The following is a 22,860-nucleotide window of genomic DNA, read 5'->3' on the forward strand; positions in this document are numbered from 1 at the left end:
CATATTATTGCTCTACAATCCCTTTACAACTAGGCAGACAAGAGGCTACCCCCCCCCCCGCCCCCCCCCCCTTATATCACTTGTGTTTTACTGGCAGACAACACTTCCCATCATTTACCGTCATTGCTGCCTACTGGAATGTGGATTCTCCTGTTTCATTGACAGATGTCATTTTGTGATATAATTGTCTGATACTGGCAGGTGATGACAGATGGTATCATTCAGTCACAGTTTCATTTTCCAAAGATCATAATCATGTGTGACTTACCTTGTTTGACTTACACCTGTTTCAAGGTACTTATATTGGTTGCCAGTTGTCAGTTTCCACATTGATATAAAAATTATTTTACATACATCTCTTCAGGGCTTTTGATTAGAATTCTTCATAGCGATTATTTATAATTATTTATTTATTTTATTGTATTAGTGTTTGTGTGTTTAGTGTGTTGATATTTTTTCCCTCTTGTTGAATTTATTTGTTGTTGTTTTTTATTTATTATATACTATTTTATCTAGTTTCTGTTTTACTCTACAAATCTATTTTATTGTTTTTTATTATATTTTCATAATTTTCATTTCTTATGTGCATTAGTCTCAAATTATTTTGCTGTTTACTGTTTACACTTGTTCTGTCTTATTATCAGCTTGTCAGTCATCTGTGAAACACTTTGAATTGTGCTTACCTGTATGAAAGTTGCTACACATATAAAATTTGATTGATATTGTATGGTATGGTGACCATATTCAAAATTAATTGAGCAGATGATATGTACCACTTCATGTCACATTTAACACAAGGGTTTACTTTGTGTGAGAAAAGAAAGGAACAAGGTTACTAATAATAACTAATAATTTGGCAAAAGGAGCATTTAAGAGATTTCAGAAAAGCAAAATCAAAAATACGTCATGAATGAAATCTTGGCAAAGATGGGATAAAGACAATAAAGGTAGAAATGTATATATAATACAAGACTGTGTTGCACTTTTGAGTATTTATAGAGGAAGGCATCACAAAGATTTTTTTTTTTCAATTTTAAGTTTAATGCAAAATATGGTATGAAAAAGCAGTGATGTGTATTCAGACCATTTACTTCACTTACTTCACTTAAAAGTAGTAGTAATAGTAGTAGTAGTTATACCACAATGACAATGTTATACCTCAATTACAAGTAAAAGTCCTGCTTTCAAATTTGTACTTAAGTAAAAGTACATACAGTATGTATTTACTAGTAAAATGTACTTCAAGTATTAAAAGTAAAGTATTCATTATGCAGAATGACCCCTTTGTAATTGTAATGTTTTATTATTTTATTGGCGTATTATTATGTGAGCAATACTTTTAAATGTTGTAGTTGGTTGAGGTTGGTTCATTTTAACTGCTTGATATACTGTTGTGTCTATAACAATGCATCATATTTCACAGAGACAAAGCGCAACGCGTCATACTCCGAAAACCACACCCACTAGAGCTGAAAACAATCGGTGCCATAATATACAACTAAGGGCAGAAACACAAACAAAATGCCTGTAGCTATCTAAAACTCATTAGATTTCATCATGTCAAAGGATTATTTTAACACCCTATGTCTACCAGAGAGGAAAGCTATATTGACAAACTCAATATTGTCGGTCTATCTCAGTGTCCTTTCTCTTTAAACTGCATTCAAACATAATACTGCATAGCTTTCTGATTTATCCGCATTCCACTATAACACAAATTCCATAATGTCAAAATTTAGCTTAACTTACAGACGTGGTTGCCTGGGACCATGAGTGAATTGTGGGACCTGACCTCAGTTGGAAGGCCCATTTAACAGTCGTTTTCTGCGCTCAACATCTTCCTGTGTGCTGCCAAGATTGTGATGTCTGACGATGTCCGCAGTTATGAGTATAGCATCGCCCCTGGTAGTCAGTACAGTGAGTCCTTCAAAGATTGCATGGAGAGTGAATAGGAAAAAGAGCCAGCACACAAGGAAGATCCGTATCAACAATATCCAGCTCATATGAAATGTCTGTTCAATGCCCTTAGCAACAAGTGGCTGCATAGAATTAATAGCTGCAGTCCCGGCTCTTGCCATGGAGCATGCAGCTGTTCGTGCCTTGGGAGCAGCAGTGACAATCCTTCTCTGTACAATGGAATATGCAGACGAAATTTTTGCGCATGCGGTGGGAGCAGCAGTTATAATTGCTGCTTGTGTCAATTGATAAATAGTGGTAATTGCTGCTTCCTTCAAAAAACTACCACCAGAAATTGTTGCTCGGATAAAAGGGAGACCTAAAAGTCCAAAAGCAGTGGCTACTACTAAAACATATCGATTTTCCATAATATTTCTGTTAAACCATGTTCTCAGCTGTTTAAGACGCGCAAGGAAAGGCTGTTCACATCTGTTTGGGGACTGGTGTCTCTGAGGCCTCCGAGGGAGCCTGAACTCCATTCTTTGCTGCTCCTGTGTTTCCACACTTATAACGGGGGGGACAATGGCAGGGCTGGGAGGAGTCTCTGTTGTGGATGGACAGTGACAGTGTCTAAAACTAGCCTCAGCCTGTCGTATTGGCAAAGGCTCTTCCGACTCATATCTATCTCTGGTGGGTTGTGGGCGGTTGCAACAAGAGGGTGCCGAGGGATGAGGGTCCACAAAAGCCCGCACTGTCTTCGTGACAAAAGTACCCAAAAGGTAACCAAGTAACAAGATGGGCATGTCTATCAGAGGGGGTTTGTTCAAGTTAAGAAAAAGAAACACAATCTATTCTCCCAAAGGAATTGTATAGATTGTACAGAACAACTGGTTTCCGTCCTCAGTAATGAATGCTAATTGGTATAAACTGGAGTAACTGGCCTGTACAAAGATCCTAAGCAACTTGAATGTTGGAGAATGGAATTCTGTGATGTCACAAAGCACGAAAGTGACATGAAAGTGACATCAAAGCAACAAGAGCCAGATGGGCGTTACCATAGAGACAGAGAACAACACATCATACTATGAAAACCACGCCCACTGAAGGGGAAAATAGTTGGCACCATAATATGCAACCAAGGGCTGAAATGCTAACAAAATGCCTGTAGCTAGCTAAAAACATTAGAATTCAGCATGTCAAAGGATTATTTTAGCACCTTATGTCTACCAGAGAGGAAAAGGTATATTGACTGACTCAATGTTGTCAGTCTATCTCAGCATCCCTTCTCCTCACCTTGCTTGTTTGCAAACATAATACTGCATAGCCTTCTGATTTATCCACATCATAACATGAGTTGCATACTGCCAAAATACTTTAACTTAACTTACAGAAATACAGTTATCCTAAAACTGACATTTGGATATTTGATTTACCAGTGACAAAATGCTTGCTGCACACGTTGGCATACTCAGTGTCAGGATCACAGTTTGCCCATTCTCTCTGCTGATGCCTCACATTTTATTTCCTGTATCCTCTTTCCTTTCCTTCACGCAATACAAAATCAGTGGACAGTGATGAATTCTTTTCTCCTCCGGGTTGAGTGGGACTGAATTGCACTCTGTCTCTATAAACTGATCATAAAGAAACATGATCACATTTCACCAATTCTGGCTTCCTTACACTGGCTAACTTTTGCTGTATGAATTGATTACAAAAGTTTATTGATTACTTAAAGCCCAAAGAGGCTTCACCTTAAGTTATATATCTGACCTCTTATTGCCTTATGTCCCTTCCCTTGCCTCTCTTCTCATTGTTTCAAGGTCTAAACTTACACATAGAGTTGATAAAAAAAAAAAAACCTCTGCACTACTATCTACAGTATTCTGCATGCTGCATGTAGTAATGGGTTGACAATAAACAGAGTCTGCTATCTCCACTTCAGCTCAACAGGGAAACATTGTCCGAGGGAACAAAAAGAGGGGATTTGATTCTATAAAAACTGTAAATGTGGCAGATATCCACTTGATATCAGACTGCTGAAGCCTCATATAAGCTTTGCATAAACCTTTAAATACATTTTTTGCACAAAATGATTTTGTGGACACACTGTGAATTTTGGCCCCCACCACTTATATTGAAAGTTCATTTGAAGGGTATCTTTTAATAGCCTGCATGAACAGTGGGGATGATTACAGCGAGGAAAACCTATTTCAGTGTTCATGTGGGCACCTGACTGTTGTTTAAAGACAGACTTGTAAAATTGTGAACCTTTCCTTTAACCTGGGTATCCTCATGACAGGATGGACATGAGGCCACTTTGATACAGCAGGTGGCAGCATTAATCTTTCACGTTGCTTTGTAACCCGTCATTAAAACTACAACAGAAGAAGAAGAAGAGCGGGTTCACTTCCGTGTAAATGTTATGAATGAGCCCCAACTTCCCTCTGTAGCCTGCTAACTAGTCTCACCAGTTAGTTGACAGCAAGCGCTACCATCAAGTCAGTAAAACATGGATTACACTGCATCTCAAAGTGGGTTCAGACAGCGTAAGTTACGTACGTGATTTAATCGATCAAATCAGTCTTTTAACGAAATTACTGGCTGCGTGCTAACGTTACATTTTGTGCTTGCTAGCTTCTCCTGAATTCAACGTAATCGAAACTGAATGGTGACGTTAGCTCGTTGTTTCAGCCGTTTGAGGCTAAAAAAACGTTAACAAAGACACATTAAAATGTAAAATGAGCTCACCAGCGTCTAGCTACACTCATGCTAAAGACTTGCACACACTCGAGCTAAAAATGAGCTCCGGCTAGTCAGCTAGTTCACTCACCGGCACACATTACATCTCATTTTCCGTTATGTGTCCTCTGTATGGAGGTTTGAGCGACGTGACTGTGGGACACTTTGTCTTCACAGACATTTAAAAATTAAACTCCGGTGCTGTAATATAGCCAGCTAACGTGTTTGTACGTTGACATAAACTAACGCATGTTAGCTAACGTTAAAGCTCCTGTTTCCAAACTATCACTAATCTGGATTATGGTTTGGGGCATGAGCTTTGTATTTTAGTATTTTTACTTAAGGTTCCCTAAACAAGAATTTCTTGACAGATATCTGTGCATCACCTAAACGTTAACAAGTTTTCCCGTAGTACACACTGGAATATTTAATTAGCATTTATGATTTCCACAGCTACGTAACGTACTAGAGACAAGGCACACCAAGATGTTTTATAAAACATAGAAATCACTGAGCTCATGTATGTCAGTATGTCACTTACAGTAGCTTTAAAGATGTGTTAGGGTGTGTTTGGACCTAGCATGGGATCTAAGGGGAAGTTTGAAACCAAAACTGTTTGCGACTCTATAGCATGAAGTGATTTGCTCTTGTGACAAGTGTGTGGTAATATGATCTCTCATGCCTCAGGGAATGGAAATAAAAAGAACTATGTCTGGCACAGCACAGAGTATTTGAGTGTTTACAAAATGTGTATTTTGAGGTTACACAATGCTTGCAATGTCTAACTGTTATAAAACCTGAAAACCCCATTTGTCTACTACAGATATTCACTCCTCTGGACACCCACTGTCTCCAACAATCACTTTTGTTAGACAAGTGTCCCTGGTGATTCATGAACTATTATGGTGTATGTTAACCACTAACAGACGAAGCACAAACAGGGCTATATGTCACATTTTTGAGTGGTTTATGTCTATGATATGCTGTTAGACTTTAAAAACTAGCTCAGTAAACTTAAAACGGGGGGAAAAAGCAGAGGCGAATGTAATTTTAAAATAATGCAAAGTTGCCTTACCTCATGGCTAGTGTGTATATGTGTATGCAGGAAAGGATGAAACACAGATAAGAAACTTTACCAAGAAATTGTTTCGTTCATGGTGCATGCTGGTTTCTCTACTTGTCCTGTAAGTGCGGCTGTCTTGTATTTGCAGCTTTATTAATTCCGTCCACTAACAAATGCCCAAAAATTCAAGAAGTAATTCAAGAGATTCAGATCTACTCATTTGTTTGACGTATCTTTTTTTCATAACCACCTCCCTTTTCCTTTCCTGTCACCCAGAGCCGAACATGCGTCAGAGAAATAGCACCATGGACGGTTCAGATGGTAGCCAGCTGTTTGAGGATACGAGTGGAGTTGGACTGGGAGCACAGACAGGATACAGGTGCGAGCCCTGCCAGCAAGGCTGAAGCTCGGCTGGATATTTAACTGTTGAATCAAACTTTGCGGAACTGCTGATACTGTGTGATTTCACAGCAGCAGCTCAATGTTTAAATGTTTTGTCCAAAAGACAAGTCTGAAACATTTGTCAATTAATCAGGTCGTGTCCTACAGAAGGAAATTTTGACTCTGTGAATAAACATCCTAATTTTCTTTGTTAATTCAGCTTCTCAGTCTTTTGCATCATCTCCTCGCAACAGATGTGAATGTATGTTCGTTTTAATTTAGCTGATAGATCATAATCTTCTCTCAGCTGATACATTACCTTATGTTCTGTTGACAGGAACCAGATGGCCGGGCCTCAAGCAGCAGGTCTTACTGGCCAGTCCCTCCTGTCAGACCCCATGTCCAACCTGGCAATGGCGTATGGCAGCTCACTGGCATCACAGGGGAGGGAAATGGTGGACAAGAATGTAAGACTTACTGACAGATGTTTCTCTTGAATGAATCCTGCAAAAAATGACAAAGAATCATTTTTACATCTACTACCTAATGTCCCCTGATAATGAATGTTATCATTCATTGCCTGCCGGATACAAAATGGCCTTAAAACAGACAGAAACAGAAATTAAATAGTTTCCCCTTCTGACCCTAAGAGTAATGCATGTGTATATGTGTGTGTGTGCTCTCTCTTGTTTCAGCTGGACAGGTTCATCCCAATTTCTAAGCTGAAATACTACTTTGCCGTGGACACAGTGTATGTGGGAAAGAAGCTGGGTCTTCTCGTTTTCCCTTACATGCACGAGGTAGGTCTGCTCACACCTGCTGAATGTGCCCTGTTAGATCTGACAGTTTTCCCCATGAGGAGGTAACTCTGTGCATGTGGGAATATACAGATTCTTTTCCATGGGCCTCTGAGCCTTTTGAAGAAAGATCTGCTTCTAATTCCTAAATGCGTGAAATTGCTGTAGTCCAAATTTCCTTCTCTACGTGTACACAGTAATCTTGGAGACCATATAATAGTTATTTCTTATTGGCCTACACATATTCCCCTCTGCCTAGATATTGCTCTATGCTTTTGCCCAAGTTTAGTCATCAAGGATTAAGCAGGATTAAAGTGTGTTGTTTGTGTGTTGTAGAACTGGGAGGTGAGCTACCAGCAGGACACTCCTGTGGCTCCACGCTTTGATGTGAACGCTCCTGATCTTTACATTCCCGCCATGGGCTTCATCACGTATGTGCTGGTGGCTGGACTGGCCCTCGGCACACAGGACAGGTACAAATACCTCCATGTTTTTGTCAAGGTGATACAGGTGCCTGCAGAAGTGGCAAATGCACTCTTATTTATTGCTTTATGAACAATTAAATTGATGAAACTTATGGTCATTAACAGCTAGGTAGCAGCTTTTGGGCGGGGGTTTCTCCAAAACCAAAACAATCAATCCCAGAAGTATTTCCATTTTTACTATCTCCAGTATATTCATCTATAGAGGACTGAATCATTTTGTATACTCCTCAGATTTTCTCCAGAGCTGCTGGGGGTTCAGGCCAGTTCAGCATTTGTGTGGCTCATCATGGAAGTCCTGGCAGTCCTCCTGTCGCTCTACCTTGTCACTGTTAACACCGACCTCACGACCATAGACCTGCTAGCCTTCTCTGGCTATAAATATGTCGGGTATTTATCTTTTTTGTGTTATTGTTCAAATTTTTACCTTCATTCACACCCACCTCACCCTCGGCTGCCCCATACCTTATTTTGATAATTCTGTCTTACTGTAATTCCTAGTTTTTACTTTTTATGTCTCTTTTCCTGTCTTTTTATCATATGATAACACTTCTAATAGCCAATTCTCATTTAATCCATGCCAATGACAAAGCATTTCTTGACTTATCTTTCCTTTTCTTAGTGTAACAACTCAACTGTTTTTGAATTATGACATTGTGTCTCTATCTTCTCCTTATTTCTTTAGGATGATTGTAGGTGTAGTTGCTGGACTGTTGTTCGGGAGGCCAGCATATTATCTCTCTTTACTGTGGTGCTGTGCTGCCATCTTTGTCTTTATGGTGAGTAGCAGCATGTACTGTTGAGTTTTAATTATTTAACTTAATAATTTAATTTACAAAACAATAGTGGACGCATGCTCACCAGGGGGCAGAAAACACACTGGTACAGAGGAAAGTGATGGTCATGATAACTCACCTCTGGATATCTTCATCATTTAGATTTTACATTTTGAATTCTTCAGTGTGACATCACATGTTGATAAACCCTAACCCTAACTGGCTGTTCAGCTAAGATGGCACAAAGACAGTGAGAAAATGCAGCTAGCAGCTGTAATAATGCTAACCTGGACTGCACCAGTATGTTTGTTTTTTTCCACAAATGTCTACAGAAACGCCCTCAGTCTCAGTACCGAGTGCCAGTATCAAATTCCTGCGGTCTGCCAGGAGAACCTGCCAGAAACTAAACATACGCCAGATGTCTGGTGCAGAAACGTATAATATTAGATGCCTGGACGCTGCAAACAATTATGTACTTTGTGCTGGAAATAATGATGGAAATTGAACATTATGCAATAAATGTTTTGCAATTCACTGGCACCTTACCTCTAAGCAGTGCTGTTATTGGTCCTCTGTTTGCACACACACCCAAAAATGACATGCAGACAGAGAAGTCAAAGCATACAAAGACACAAATACAGTTACAGATGTAAATGTACAACCAGTTTTTTGTAAATTAACCTCAAATTCCTTCAACAAATTCAGCTTATTCATACACTCCTGTGTTCACACATACATGCATCTATACATTCTTACTTTGTTTCTCTGATCCCCCCCCTTCATTAGCTTTGCCAAGTCCTTTTATCATAGGATTAATTAACTGTTTTCTAACACTTATTGAATTCCCTTTTTATGTTTTGAGTTTTCAGACATAGTCTTTATGGCTATTTAATGTCTTTGTTTTTGCAGTAGAAGAATGTAAGCAAAGGTCCCTGGTGGAAAATATGAAATTTGATAAATGTAATTATACAAAAAAGAGCCTTGAATTGAAATCACCCAAGCAAATATATTGTTAACCCGTCTCAAGTCATCTGGTAGGGGGATGACTCAGCTGACACGTAGACATGTTTGTCTCTCTCTCCTCAGATCCGCACTCTGCGCTTGAAACTTTTATCTGAGGCGGCGGCGGAGGGGAGGCTGGTGAGAGGAACCAGAAACCAGCTGAGGATGTACCTCACCATGTCTATAGCAGCGGCACAACCCATCTTCATGTACTGGCTCACTTACCACCTCATCAGATAAAACCAGGAACACACACACACACACACACCCCTACACACATATACACACATATACTCACTAGTGTAGAAGATGATCTTGGCTGTCAAAATGCCTTCTCATCCCCCTAAAAACACAAACACATACATCAAAGAAGCTGGACCTGGATGAAACACACACCAGCCACAGTCGTCTTGGTAATATTTCATCACTCCCAGACTTAACGACAGAAGTACACATTGACAAGACTCACTCCATCTATGCATGGAGCAGATCAACATGCTACAAGACGATTTAGAGGCTTTAACGTCTTTTCTCTCAGAGCACAGCCCCATGTTATTGGTGTTGCCTTTTTTTTGTCATTTTTATGTAATGTCTTCAAAACATTTGTAGCGAGAGCAAGTGGCTTTAAGTTGTTTTTTTTCTATACTGTGTAATTATTTGTTAATTATGTTTTTTAGGAATATTTAAGTATGTATGTTTGTTTGTAGTAATATTATTGCAGAAGTCTGAAATCTCATGGGTTTTTTTTTTGAGCCAACAGAAGAAAAGCACACTAACCTCACACAAACCGTCCATTGAATGAAAAAAAAAAAAGTCAAAGCAGAGTTTGAAAGTGATCAACTGGACCTGCAAGAGATCAGCTGCTTTGGTGTTTGACTAGAACGACTTATTTTCTAGTCCGAATGTTTGGTTCGTGGGTGAGAAAATACCTGTTCTGTCATCTGGACTATGGTCTGTAAGTGTGGGTGCACTACCACCTCCATTTTTATCTGTTTAATTTTTTCGTATGTGCTTCGTTACATGTACGAGCTTTGCTGCCTGACAACTTTCGAATAGAAATATCAACTGTGTAAGCCACGATGACATGTCTGTGATTTTGATATCCTTTTAAAATTCAAGTAAATTATTTACTGCTTTTCATATTGAAAGTCAGATGGAATAAAGAAAGGGAAAAAGATGAGATGGTCTGTTCTGTGAAAATTGAGATACTTGAAATATATCAGAAATGCTTTCATTGTGCTTTTGATAATGTGCTTGTGGATCTTCTAATGTCACTATAAATCATACTGTCTATTCTCGTTTTATGTCGCCAGTCTTAACTCTCAGTCAAACCAGGGCAGGTTTCACTTTGACTTAAATTAATTCAGGAACTTATTCAAAATTCAGGATCTTTGCATTGTCCTCAGATGAAACTTTGTTTTTATTGATGAACGCTAAAATGCTTATGTCAGTTAACTGAGGTGCCAATAAATACGTTTTTTCCAAATGTTGTGACAAGTTCTCATTTAAATAGAAACAGTGCAGCTGCAGCATCGCATTAAGAAGGATTCATTCTATGTTGCAGGTAATTTAAAATTTTTTTCATGATTAAACATGAATGGACCACAGCCTTGACTGTCAAAGTACGTTGAAAGCAAACAACCTGTCAAATCACTGAAATGTTGACTGATATTGTTCAGGTAAATAAAGTCTGACAGATGGAGCTACTCGGGTGTGAGCTGTGTTTTATGCGTCCATCGCTTTTCTAAAATGTGATTTCTTTTTTTTAATCTCTGAAAACTCCTCAAGCTGAATTTGCATAACAGAATCATAATTAACCAGTTATGGAGGAAAAGGAGGAACGAACCCTTGAGCACCGACAACTACGATTTAATCTTGTTATCATTTCTGTACGAGCCCTGATTTGTTCTAGTTTTTAAGTGAAATGTGTTTTAAATTTGATTTGGATATTAGACCTGCTGTTGGCTACAAAATCAAGAATAGTATTTTATAAAGTTCACATAAAGTTTATTAAGTTCTGTCCACTAAGGAGTGAAATAAACCAGGAATTAACCAGAGGATTGTGTTGATAGGTGGTAAGAACAACATATTTCATCCTGTACATCAAAACATGATTTAAAATAATTTTATTTCCAACTTGATAATAAACTACAATATTACAGAGAAGAACATTGAACAGGATTAACATGATATTAAGCTACAAATGGCAGTAAAATAGTGAATTTCCTGAATAATACACATTTTTGTATTGCTATCCTTCTTAAATGACAAACATATGAAGATTTAAGCTTGTATATAACTTTATAACTGTACTTAATGCTAGAAATGTCATGATACAAAGTGTCAGTGAGTGAAATTATCATCTCAGTGCTACAGAAATCATCTGAATACTTAATAACTAATTTTCAAATGCAGGATTTCAGACTATTATTATTTCTTTTCTTGTTGTATCTTTTCTCATACTTTCTACTTGTAATAGTTCATAACAGTTAAATTCCTCTAAACTGCACTCAATGTAAAAACTATAAACCAACAAGAATTCAAATGAAGGCAGTTATTATGAACACACCCCACACGCCCAGTTCCTAGTTAGAACTTAATTTACGACATTAAACTTTTGAAGAGTCTATATTTAGAAGGGAAAGTAAACATTACACTTGGCAGATTGTAGCGATAAAAATGTCCAAACTAACAGAAAATAAGGACTGTTTTTAAAATAGCCCTCACTTCCTCAGCCTGTGGTGTCTCATTTCTTTAAGAAGCCTCTGTTGTTATAAATAGCCCGAAGAAGCTTCTCACGCATTGTTCTCTCAACTGGGTATCTCTTGTAGATGGGCAGAAATAAAAGGCAATGGCAGGTGAGGGATTCTGGGAGGTGGATTTCAGTGGCATCGTTTAAGACAGCAACTCTCATCTTGATGCTCTCCATACCCAGGAAGGGGACACGATCGGAGCCTGTGAGGAACACTGACGACAGAAGCAAGGAAAAGATAATGGTAAATGATCTGATAAGGTTATAAATGGAAGCATCTTTGATTAATTAAAGATAAAGATATTTTTTCTCTCCCTTAATTAAATCTGAAACTGCTAGAAAATCTCATAAACTGACACCTAATACTTACACAGGAATTTTTTCTTTTCCTCTGCTGTCAGTTTCTCAAACACCTCCCAGAAGGTCAGGATGTTCTGATGAGCAGCGTGGTACTCGCCTTCATAAACTGTGTTCTAATTGGAAAAATAAAAAGAAACAAATATAAACAGAAATCTAATGAGGTTTCTGAGTTATAGGTTCATGCTTGTGGTTTTCCCAGTGACTTCAAACTAAAGTATATCATTTACAATTGCAGCAGAACAATTTCCAAAGCAAACCAAGTTTTACATTTGATTTCAGTTCATATTTGTGCAGTAAAATAATCAGTATATATAGACTTTTAATTGTCTATGGACAGACGATCATTCACCTAGCATGAAGTCATCAGTTTTATTGTTTGGTAGAGTTAAATTGTGATTTGTGTCTTCTTGTGATTGTAAAAATATATGAAACCACCAAAAAGCAATTCATTCTTGAGCTGTGCCATCAGAAGGTCAAACAAGAAAACATACAAGAAAGAAAGTATGGACACTGAAACTGATGATGTGCTGTTTGGCAGCTGACTTACAAGTCTTGGATGACTCACCTACAAGCACTTAAACACACAAACACCAAGTTTTAAAATTGTTCCTGCTCACATCTCAGAACATAACTTAACTTCTCTCAAGTTTCACCTCTCTGTAAATCTTAAAACTTATGGTATGTGTAAGAAAACTGTCAGGAGTAATGTAACATATACACATTTTATAGTTAATGGGGTTTTATGTGCTTATATTGAATCTTGTTTGGCATGAAGATGTTCTTTTTATGTCTTGTTTGTCTAACTATCCCCATTCTGAGCATCCATGTATGTAACAACAGAGTTCAGTGTCTATGTGATTTGTGCAGAACTCTATTTAGTTGCAGACTTTACTCTTTTATTCTCATTAAATTCTTCACTCTCTTCAAAGTTCAGAGGTCAAAACCTGTTGCAGTTTTCAACAAACCTGCTTGAAAACCTCCCAGTCGTAGTTTTCTTGTCCCACCATCACTGCTTGCAGCTCCTCCGGCTGGAAGAACTCCACCACGTCGATGTCACACACCTTGAAGAAGCCTCTCTTGAACTCTTCGAACACTCGCTCCACTGATTTGTTGAAGGCATAGTTGACATAAGCCTCTACAAACTCTTTCCTATTAAGAAAAAGAACTGTGTGTTATACAAGTTGCTTCAACCAAGTCCATCACCTATAACACTGCAATGAACAGTATCACAGTATATCATTTCTCTTAAATCATGTAATCCAAGAGTAACCCCAAACTACAGGAAGTCTTTAATGAGAAAAAACATGCAATATCCTCCCCAGAGTGATGTAATGTTATAGTTTTGAAGTAGTCATAAAGCATGAACAACTTTTGACAGCTAGATGGCAGCAAAAGCAAGATTAAGCCAACATGAGTATTGGTAATTTTGCATTTGACACCATTACACAGATGGATAAAATCCATGCTTTTGTGAGTGCTGTGCAGATTGTTACATACAGTTACTCTTCATAAACGTACTTGTTTGAATCCGTGAGAATTTTTCCAGGTTCTTTCGGATCAAGCTCAACTTTTTCACCAGCCCAAGGCACCTGTAAAGAATAATAACTATATGTAGACTGGAATACTGCAGCAACACACATATGCATTAGAGTAGTATGAAACAACACTGGCGATGGTCCCAACTGAGCTACACCTACAGTGAAAGAAGTGTCCATGTCTGCAAGCACATCAGGAGAGTAGTCCTCCAATATGCACCGCAAACACCTGAAGACAGAAGACAGTAAACATTTGAAAACAGACTTTTTATCAGAATTTATCAGACATCTGCCTCTCTGATCTGACATAGGTTCAGGGTTTTTTTTGTTGTGGATTATTAAAAGGCCTCTCAAAGGTATTCATGTCAAACCTCTCGACACAGTGGGACATAGGCTTTGTTTCAAGGAGCCAAAAATGTTGGGAAACACAGTTTTGCATGATTAATTATATTAAGCACAACTTGCACATGCCACATTTAAAGTGTTTTGATTCAAAACTGTAAGGTAAGTGCCACAATTTATCATTATTTCCAGTCTACTTGAGGCATTAGATATAACATTTGGTGACAGAAGAATAATTGTAGACTCAAACATCAACCAAACCAATAATTTCCCTATTTTATATGAAAAGAGGCTAAAATATAGCCACATAAAGATACAGTATGTGCAAAAGCAAACTGCAAAGCAGGTCTGTGGTGCATTTTTAAACCCATCTTACTCTCCCGTTACAGGATCAAACTCCATCATGTCGTCCAGTGAGGGTTTGATATTGCGTAGCTTCTTGAAGAGAACCAGCGGGAAGGGCAGGCGGACAATGTTGTGGTTGTAGAGAGCCAGGCCACACAGGACTCCAAACAGGAAGTAACTCTTCTCCTCCATTTTTGGCTTGGAGAGAAAAAAATAATAAAGATTTAGTATCAGTTAATAACCCTCTAGTTTTTCGTAGGAGGATGAGGTCAAATATATACAGCATGTGTTGCTTTAACTTTAACCACATCTCCAGCTGTTTTGAATAAAAGAGTAAAAACTGTTAAATGATGTAAGAACATTCATTAATGTGTGATAAAACGAAATTTTCTTAACATCTGATTGCAGTTTTACAGCAATCATCACACTTGTACATCATATTCATATATATTAAAAGCATTTTGTAGCCACAAATAAGCTAATTCAATAGTGTCAGGATATATATAGAGGTAACAGTTTGAGGTTTACTGTGTCTTGAGGGATTTTATTTGTATAGCCCAATATCACAAATCACAAATTTGCCTCAGGGGGCTTTATAATCTGTACAACTTCCTCTTTCCTTAGGCCATTGATTCGAATAAGGAAAAAGTCCCTAAAAAAAAACCTTTAATGGGGATAAAATGGAAGAAAGCTGTTTACAGGTCCATGTTTTTCTCTTTAAATAGCGAGTCTTACCCTGGGAGGGAACCAGGCCACAGTCTCCTTCTCGTTGTACATGATCAGGTCAGACTTTGGATCCATCAGCTCATCAAACAGGTGGAGGAAGAGGTCCTTTCTGTTGACCATCATCACCTTTCTGTCATCCACAAATTGCACCTAGGACCAAGAGAAAAATACATTTTTTTTCAATATCCTGCTGAAGCATCCTTAAGCACAAACTGCATTAGAATCCGCTCAGATTGTAAATGTCCTTTATGTAATGATGCAATGCTCAAAAGTTGTAGCCATTTTGTGTTTGGCTCTGTTTTCAAAGTAGCACATACTAAATAAATATCAGCTGAGTGCAAATGTGCCAATACATTACTTCTCACCTGCCAACTAAAAATCTTTTAGTTGGCAATTTTGTAAATTTTCCACTTAAAAGGAATTATATGGCAATGGCCAAAAAAATCTTTGACTTCTTTAAATAAATGGGATGTGAAACCACATTTTTGTATGAACTAGTTGATCAAGCAAACTCTTACAAATTCATAATGACTTACTCTGGCAGCTCATTGTCACACAATCCTCTAGTTGCTATAATTGACAAGAAAAATTGACAATTTTTCTTCTTTAGTTAATAAAATTTCACATTATTTTAGTTCTCATTACAATAAAACAAACTTATTTTCTAATTGGTATTTGTATACTTCCTGGCAGTTACTTCTGCATATTCCTGCTGTCTAGTTACCTCCAATTTTAGCTTTAATTTTCACTGTATTTGGCAATTTGGCTTTACAACTTTACAGGAAGAAAATGATTTAATTTCTCTCTTATGAAGTGAATGAATGAATGAAACACTAGCTACCACATTTGGCCTCTGAACACTTACCAAAAGCTCCTTTTTGAAGGCGCAGTGGTCTGCTGCACCGAGCTGTCTGAAGGTGTCTTCCAGCAGGTGAGTTCGTCTCAGAGTTAGCTGGAAGACGGGGGCTGTAGCAGAGTGTAGAGACTGTGCCAACAATTCATCAGGCCACTCTAAAGCCAGATCATGAACGATACTGTGTGCTTTCTGTAATTACAAAACCCCTTTTTTAATCAAGAAAGCTGCAACTAGATGTAAATGCAATTTCAATATAATTAGACGGTGAAATGGATGTTTACATTTATGGATGCAGACCTTCATGTTTATGAACAATTTATTTGTCAATGCATACTATACCTTCATTATGAACGCAAAGACGTTAAAGACCGCCACCTTGCAAACCAGATTGAACAGGAACGGGTAGCGACAGAAGATGGCGGGTGTGTTGATGTCATCCTTAAAGAAAATATCAATAGTTTAAGAAAAAAGAAATTAAAAGTACCTCAGACATACAGTATAGTTTGCCTGAAACACTGCAGCATCATGTCTATTGTACTGTATGTTTTCACCTCCACTTTAGAGCGTTCCCACCAAAGAGTGATGTCCACCACCGGCTGCACATTTCCAATGATTTCCTCTACGTAAAAGGTGCTCAGTGGGACTTTGTAGGACTTTCCAGTTTTGTTTGCCTGTAAAAAAACATATATATATATTATATAAAAATAGTTACACAAGTACATAGACATAATTTTTTCATTCAGTAAGAGATAAATGCATTTATTACTTAATAGCCCATCAAGACCCCTTTGCCAGGCCGTCAATGGACAACATGCAGTTTTATCACCTTGAGCTCTGATAACTTGTGACAGGCATTAGTCAGTATTTATAGGCTAAACAATTAGCCAATTAATAAAATAGACGGATGTATTTTAAGTCACCATGTGACATAATTGAATGTATATACTTTAGAAAATGACAGACCTATGCTCAAGAAAATACCAGCATTTCTTCTTCGCTTTCTGAAAGGTTCAATACAATCAACTCTCTCTGAACCTTTTGGGGGGGTTTTTTGTTTTTTTTCAAAAATACATTAGGGGTCAAATTCTGTGTTTAGGAGTCCCATGGTGAAATTTTTGATTTCATATTTGATTACAAACTGGCAAACGTTTCATAGATTTGAGCCTGAAATAAAAACATAGTGCTGACTTTGTAGAGTAGTTTGAGGGCCTCCAGCAGATATCTGACTCCTGGGTTGTGAGTTTCCAAGAGACCGTTTTTCAGCATGAAACCCAGAGCTTTTTTGAACACCAAGATGTGCTTCATCAACATGGAGGATGTCAGGGAAGACCAAAAGGACCCTGCAGAAAAAAGAAAACATACGGTATATTCACACATCAGGTGAAGGAACACAAGATATTAAAGAGCAAAGTAGAGTCTGATTTATATAGTTTTATATTGGATAGGTTGTATCCAAAAGGAAATAGAATCTTTACATTAAAGTGAAAATTTGGAATAAAATAATAAATATCTGCATATACTGAACAATTCTGTCATTGCTATATTCTATATAAAATGTCTAAATTTATGATGTTGGTCAATCCTGTACAGTAAACTTTGGACCAAAATAAAGTTTGATGGAGTTGTTGTTTACTTAGTGTTTTCTGAGTCTTCTCGCTCAGTTCTCCTATAATGACAGCCAAAGGCAGCACCCCTTTCATGACGTTAGAGTCCTCTTGAAGAAGGGGGCATGTCAGCAGAATCAGGATGACTTCTGGTGATTTTAGCTCATTCATCGAAGTCGCAAGCAAATCGATCAGGAAGTTTAGGTTCACCTGCATGGAAAACAGATTCATCAGATAACATGGCAATGTTTATGAATCATTTTTTGAAAAACATGATCTGAATGACATGTAAAGATCATTTAAAGGATGTTCTCAACTGTTTGTTTGATCCATGGTATTGCCAGGAGCTGGTCGAAAGCTTGGCTTGCAGCCTCGAGGTCCACAGTTAAGGCACCTGCTTCTGATGGAAGCCCACTGACAACAAAAATAAAGCAGAGCATTAAAATAATGACATAAACTACTAGAACATCACAAAAAGCAGCAAGCTAAAAGGAAAAGGACTCACTCTGCTTTTGTGAAACTCGCAACAAGACTTGAACTTGTGAGAAACATCGAGGAGATTTCTCTGTCGGATAAAGAGAGAAATGCATTGGGAGAGCCCTCTAAACCCTGCAGTTACTGTATATAAGACTGATATTTCATATGTGCATATGTACAATAACAAACAGTGATGAAAAAGGACCTCTTTGCCTCTGTGGTGCCTTGTTTCATTGACAGACATTTTTTCAGTTTTGTCTCATCAAGACGCCCAGTTGTCTGATGTTGCTCCAAGTTCTTAAAAGACAGAAATTAACTTTTGAGGCATGGGGACGATCCAAGTGAATATCAGTTTAGGTATTAGTGTTTTTCTGTGGAAATCAATAAAAACAATGGACGTCTAATGGTTTAACATATTACCTGTGTAGGTGAGGTGTAAGTGAAATTTGTATTCCACCCAGCAGCTATTTTCAAGCCTGTTAAGTCAAAGAAATGGAAAAAAAATCAAACGTGTCATTCGGATCTGCTTGTCTTATAACGTTTAGCATAAACCAATATGTGATAGAATGTCTACTTCTACAGAAAACATAAATGATAAAGGAGTTGTTTTTCAAATTTCGAGATACTCAAATATTCATTAAATTGAAAATTCTACTCCTGACAGTCACTATCTAAGAATAAAACACCTTTAACTTAAAAAATTCATCCAATGACCACCATGTTACTGCTACTGAGGAGGCACCCTGCATCTCCTGAGATAATTACAGATTTTGGGAGAAATGTGAACAACATTGAAGACAGATCAACCCCAACCTGCCTTATTAAAATCAGCTAATCAACACATTGCACATTCATTCATTCATACATACCTGTGGGTACAGCTGCTGCACTGTCAGTGGTCCATGGAAGTTGTACTAGAGTAGGGGTCAGGCTGCCCTCTGCAAGTCCAGTCCCAATTTGACCTTTGACCCCATTGCCAAAAGCCCACAGCTGGCCTGAAGAGCCCAAAATCAGAGTGTGATGCCTGTAAGACATGAACCAATTAACCAAAGCACTTATTTTAAAAAGAAACTTAAAATGATGTAAAACTATTCTACGAATTAATGAAATATTACAAGTATTTAGTCAAGTTTCTCAAGTTAAAGATTCTTGAAGTTATTGTAAACAATATATCATGATTGTGTCACTTCAAAAATGGCCAAATTAAGGGAAAATATCAGTTTTGGTGTTCATGTATAGTACAGTAAGCACAATCCTTTTGTTTACCTGCCACATGCAACCTGTGAGGCCGGTCCATCCAGACCATCAACCAGTCTGGGTCTCACTTCATTCGCAGAGGAGTTGTGACCAAGCTGACCGTGGGCTCCCTCTCCAAAAGTGAAAACTTTGCCCTCCTAGGAATTACAGCATCACACAATAACATGAACTAAACAGCGACACCATAGGTTGTAGCACCGTAGTCATTTGTTTGGAAACTGGTACCTTTGTTAACACTGCAGAGTGAGCCTCTCCACAGCTTATGAAGGAGACACCAAGAGGTCTGAGAGCAGGTACCATACAGATGTTGAACCTGCCTGTTCAAGATGATAAGAAATGAAAAAACAAGGGACAGTATGTTTAGTTCAAAATGATAATGAGTTTTTTGATATTTTAGATACCTATCGTCTCCTTAAAGTTCTACATAAGTACATAGTACATTGTGTGACACAATGATGTTCCATATTTAATATTAATTATATTTTTAATAATTAATTTAACTGTTTTTGTCAAGTGTGCAGCAGTCATGACTTTCTTTGCCTGTGTTGCCTGAGTTTGTGAGTGAATTATTTGTACCTTTCTCATCAACCCTGTTGAGCCCCAGCTGGCCGTCTTTATTTGCCCCGCAGCAGTACACCTGGCCTGAGAGTGTGAGGACCAGAGTGTGGGCCGCTCCGGCCGATATCTGGGTTACTGCTACGCCCATCAGAGCGCGCACCAGGAGAGGTGTGTACTGCAGTGACACTGCCTTCCCCAGACCCAGCTGGCCGTGACTGTTTAAACCCCATGAGAAGACATCTCCTCCTGGACAGGAGGAAACAATGCAGAAAAATCATTCTATGCTACAGAAGTCATTACTTAAGTTAATTGATGGAATAATCTGCTAATTTGTCATATTCAGCAAACTAATTTGCACACACAGTACAATACAAGTGGTGTTAATCGTAAGCTTGTAAATTATGAAGCATATGGAGGAGTTGCAGTAGCCTCAAGAAAATGTGTTTCTCCTCAGCAGACACATTTATGATCATTATATAAATCTAATCAGACCATCTACTCTATTAGTCATCCACTCTACAACGAAACCTGTGGTGCAAGTTTTTTTTAATCTTGCACTTATCTTGAGATTATGCTCACAAAAATGTGTGAGCAAAACATGATCACAGGTGCCAAGTGTAATGTGTTATATGCTCTGAGTTTTTTGAATACAGTTTTTTTTTTAAATATTTAACCAGGACAGTCTCATGGGATTGAAATATCTCTCAGCTGTCTAGTGCAGCAAGAATTGTTGAAGCTGAAATTGTTATTAACATTTAATTAATTACTATGTGCCTGAAGGGAAAACTGGATTTGGCACAGTGATATGGTGACATATGAGAATAAAAACACTACTACATTAAACATCAAGCTGTAAAACTAAAGAGTTTACACTGTTTCACGTAAACACACTGAGATGTCATCAGGGTGTTCAGTGTCTTACCTCTAGTCAAAGCCAGGGAGTGTGAGTTTCCACAAGCAACCTGAATCACCGGCACTGCTAGTGGCACAGGCACCTGACTGTATGTTCAGACAAGACAGGACAGGACAAGACAACAGATAATAACTAGGAGTAATAAATGCAAACAAAATAAAAAGTCAAGTAAATGGAATTCAATCAATATACATTATATTACATTATACAATACCTAGGCTATATACAATACATGAGATGATAATAGGTTAAACAATGGAAAAGAGAACAGAGTACCTTAAGATTACTTTTCTCTCATACATTTATTGTGTTTTAGTCAAAATGTTTCTCCATGTTGCTTTCAAGAACATATCTATAGAATGAGATCTTGCCTTGGTCTGTGACTGTTGCACATTGGATCTGTCCCTAGCTGGCCATCCTCTCCAGCCCCCCAGGAGTACATGTGTCCAGATGCACACACAGCCAGAGAGTGGTCCTGACCACAAGCAATCTTCACCACCTCACCCAGTCCCTGCACACGACCTTACACCAGATGACAGCACACAAACACACAAATGTCAAAAACACACATCTAGACAATACATTCAATGCAATACTGTAGTTATCAACTGGGTAAAGATGTGTTATAAGTTATATAATATCTGACAGACAAATACAAATGTAACCTTTAGCATGACAGGTTGGTGCCATGTGAAATTAGCTGCAGCTACAGCACTAAACTGCTTTTTATTGCATTAATAATCATAATTCCAATAATACACAACTGTACAGTAGCTATATAATAATACAAGACAAGAAAACAAGACGTAGGCTACACCATTCTGCACAATGAGTTCTTTCAGTACATTTTTACTGACAATACTTTTTACCAAATTTTACTTTTAATGCAAAGGATCTGAATTTATATGCTCGCTTTATTCTTCAATTTACCGAACTAAACACCAAAGCTAACCAGCATTCCCAAATATTGAATGCAACACTATTTGACCAGTTGATATTCGGTAATCAACAGCAAACTTCAAAATGTCGAATTTTCCCAACTGCACTTGAACGAAACGCACTTTAAAATGCAGCTTCTAGTTAACTTTCATTGTCTGGACTGACGAGAGGGAAACGAAACTGAAACAAATCTCACTTGATGAGCCTGCGTTATGTGTTTGTTTGTGTGTGTAGTGATGATTCATAACTTTGGATAGCAGCTGTAAACTCATTAGGCGCACAGCTAAGGGGAAACAACACCCTAGGAGTAAATTATTGATAAGACTTATGAAAAGATACCAAACAAGTTCGATGATGCTATAAGTTAAAGCTAAATTTACATGTTATGAGGAAAAAAGAAAAAAAAAGTTACATTAAACGTTATATAACGTTATTTAAGTTAGTTTAGTTAGGGTATTTTAGTTATATTGACTATTCAACTTAACAAAAATATAAAACATAATTATTATTATATTAGCTTACATGGATATTTCTTGTTATGTGAGCTACGCTGTTGCCTTATTATCATCATAACAAACTTATCATCATTACTTACCTGGCGTCCTTCCATCTCTATCACTATTTCGTCCAAGTTGTCCCTGTGAGTTGTGTCCACAGGATAAAACGTCCCCATCTCTTGTGAGGAATAAACTGTGTCGCTCCCCACAGCAGATGTCGGTGATGACACCGCGGACAGACCAGGACACGGGACTGTGGGCTGCCTTTGGACCGAACTGTCCACTGGAGCTGTCCCCCCAGCAGTACAGCTGCGCCATGATCTCCATCTGAACTGCACTGACGAGTTCAAAAACTCTTTTTGTCAGCTGGTGCTGCCTTCAAGAGCTATCGGAGATGCCAGTGTCATCATCAGAAAAATCTATGAGAACCAAGTCATTCTGCTGCTGCTGCTGCTGCGTGTGGAAGCTATGCGGTCGGAGCTTTAAATAAGTAACATAGTAAATACTTGTGTTACAGGGTAAAATTGCCTCCGAGCAAGAGTAAGCAATTTACCACTAGTTGG

General features: G+C 38.0%; 2 protein-coding genes across 3 annotated transcripts; one reads left to right on the forward strand and one right to left on the reverse strand.

The window, feature by feature from the left end:
- Positions 1–4,293: 4,293 nt before the first annotated feature.
- Positions 4,294–10,313, forward strand: yif1b (Yip1 interacting factor homolog B (S. cerevisiae)). Of its 2 annotated transcripts, none has more exons than XM_044354959.1 (8): positions 4,294–4,451; positions 5,975–6,077; positions 6,417–6,546; positions 6,775–6,879; positions 7,213–7,349; positions 7,593–7,748; positions 8,044–8,137; positions 9,221–10,313. In XM_044354959.1, the coding sequence occupies exons 1-8, from the start codon at positions 4,406–4,408 to the stop codon at positions 9,374–9,376; spliced, it is 927 nt and encodes a 308-aa protein (XP_044210894.1). In that variant the 5' UTR covers positions 4,294–4,405; the 3' UTR covers positions 9,377–10,313. The 2 variants fall into 2 exon arrangements, with proteins under 2 accessions (XP_044210894.1, XP_044210895.1); XM_044354960.1 differs by having other exon boundaries at positions 4,294–4,442.
- A 932-nt stretch (positions 10,314–11,245) lies between these two features.
- On the reverse strand, positions 11,246–22,642 carry LOC122984552 (probable E3 ubiquitin-protein ligase HERC6). Its single transcript, XM_044355073.1, has 23 exons — positions 22,396–22,642; positions 21,233–21,383; positions 20,871–20,947; positions 19,967–20,194; positions 19,616–19,707; positions 19,400–19,527; positions 19,003–19,157; positions 18,554–18,609; positions 18,339–18,430; positions 18,162–18,221; positions 17,974–18,070; positions 17,686–17,866; positions 17,241–17,392; positions 16,604–16,723; positions 16,392–16,490; positions 16,062–16,241; positions 15,206–15,346; positions 14,502–14,668; positions 13,946–14,012; positions 13,767–13,837; positions 13,214–13,397; positions 12,259–12,361; positions 11,246–12,103 (listed from the first exon to the last, which is right to left on the reverse strand). Exons 1-23 carry the CDS (start codon positions 22,622–22,624, stop codon positions 11,883–11,885), a joined length of 3,051 nt encoding a protein of 1,016 aa, XP_044211008.1. The 5' UTR covers positions 22,625–22,642; the 3' UTR covers positions 11,246–11,882.
- Positions 22,643–22,860: the final 218 nt, after the last annotated feature.

This window comes from Thunnus albacares, chromosome 6 (assembly GCF_914725855.1).
Source record: "Thunnus albacares chromosome 6, fThuAlb1.1, whole genome shotgun sequence".
In the NCBI taxonomy this organism is placed as follows: Eukaryota; Metazoa; Chordata; class Actinopteri; order Scombriformes; family Scombridae; genus Thunnus; species Thunnus albacares.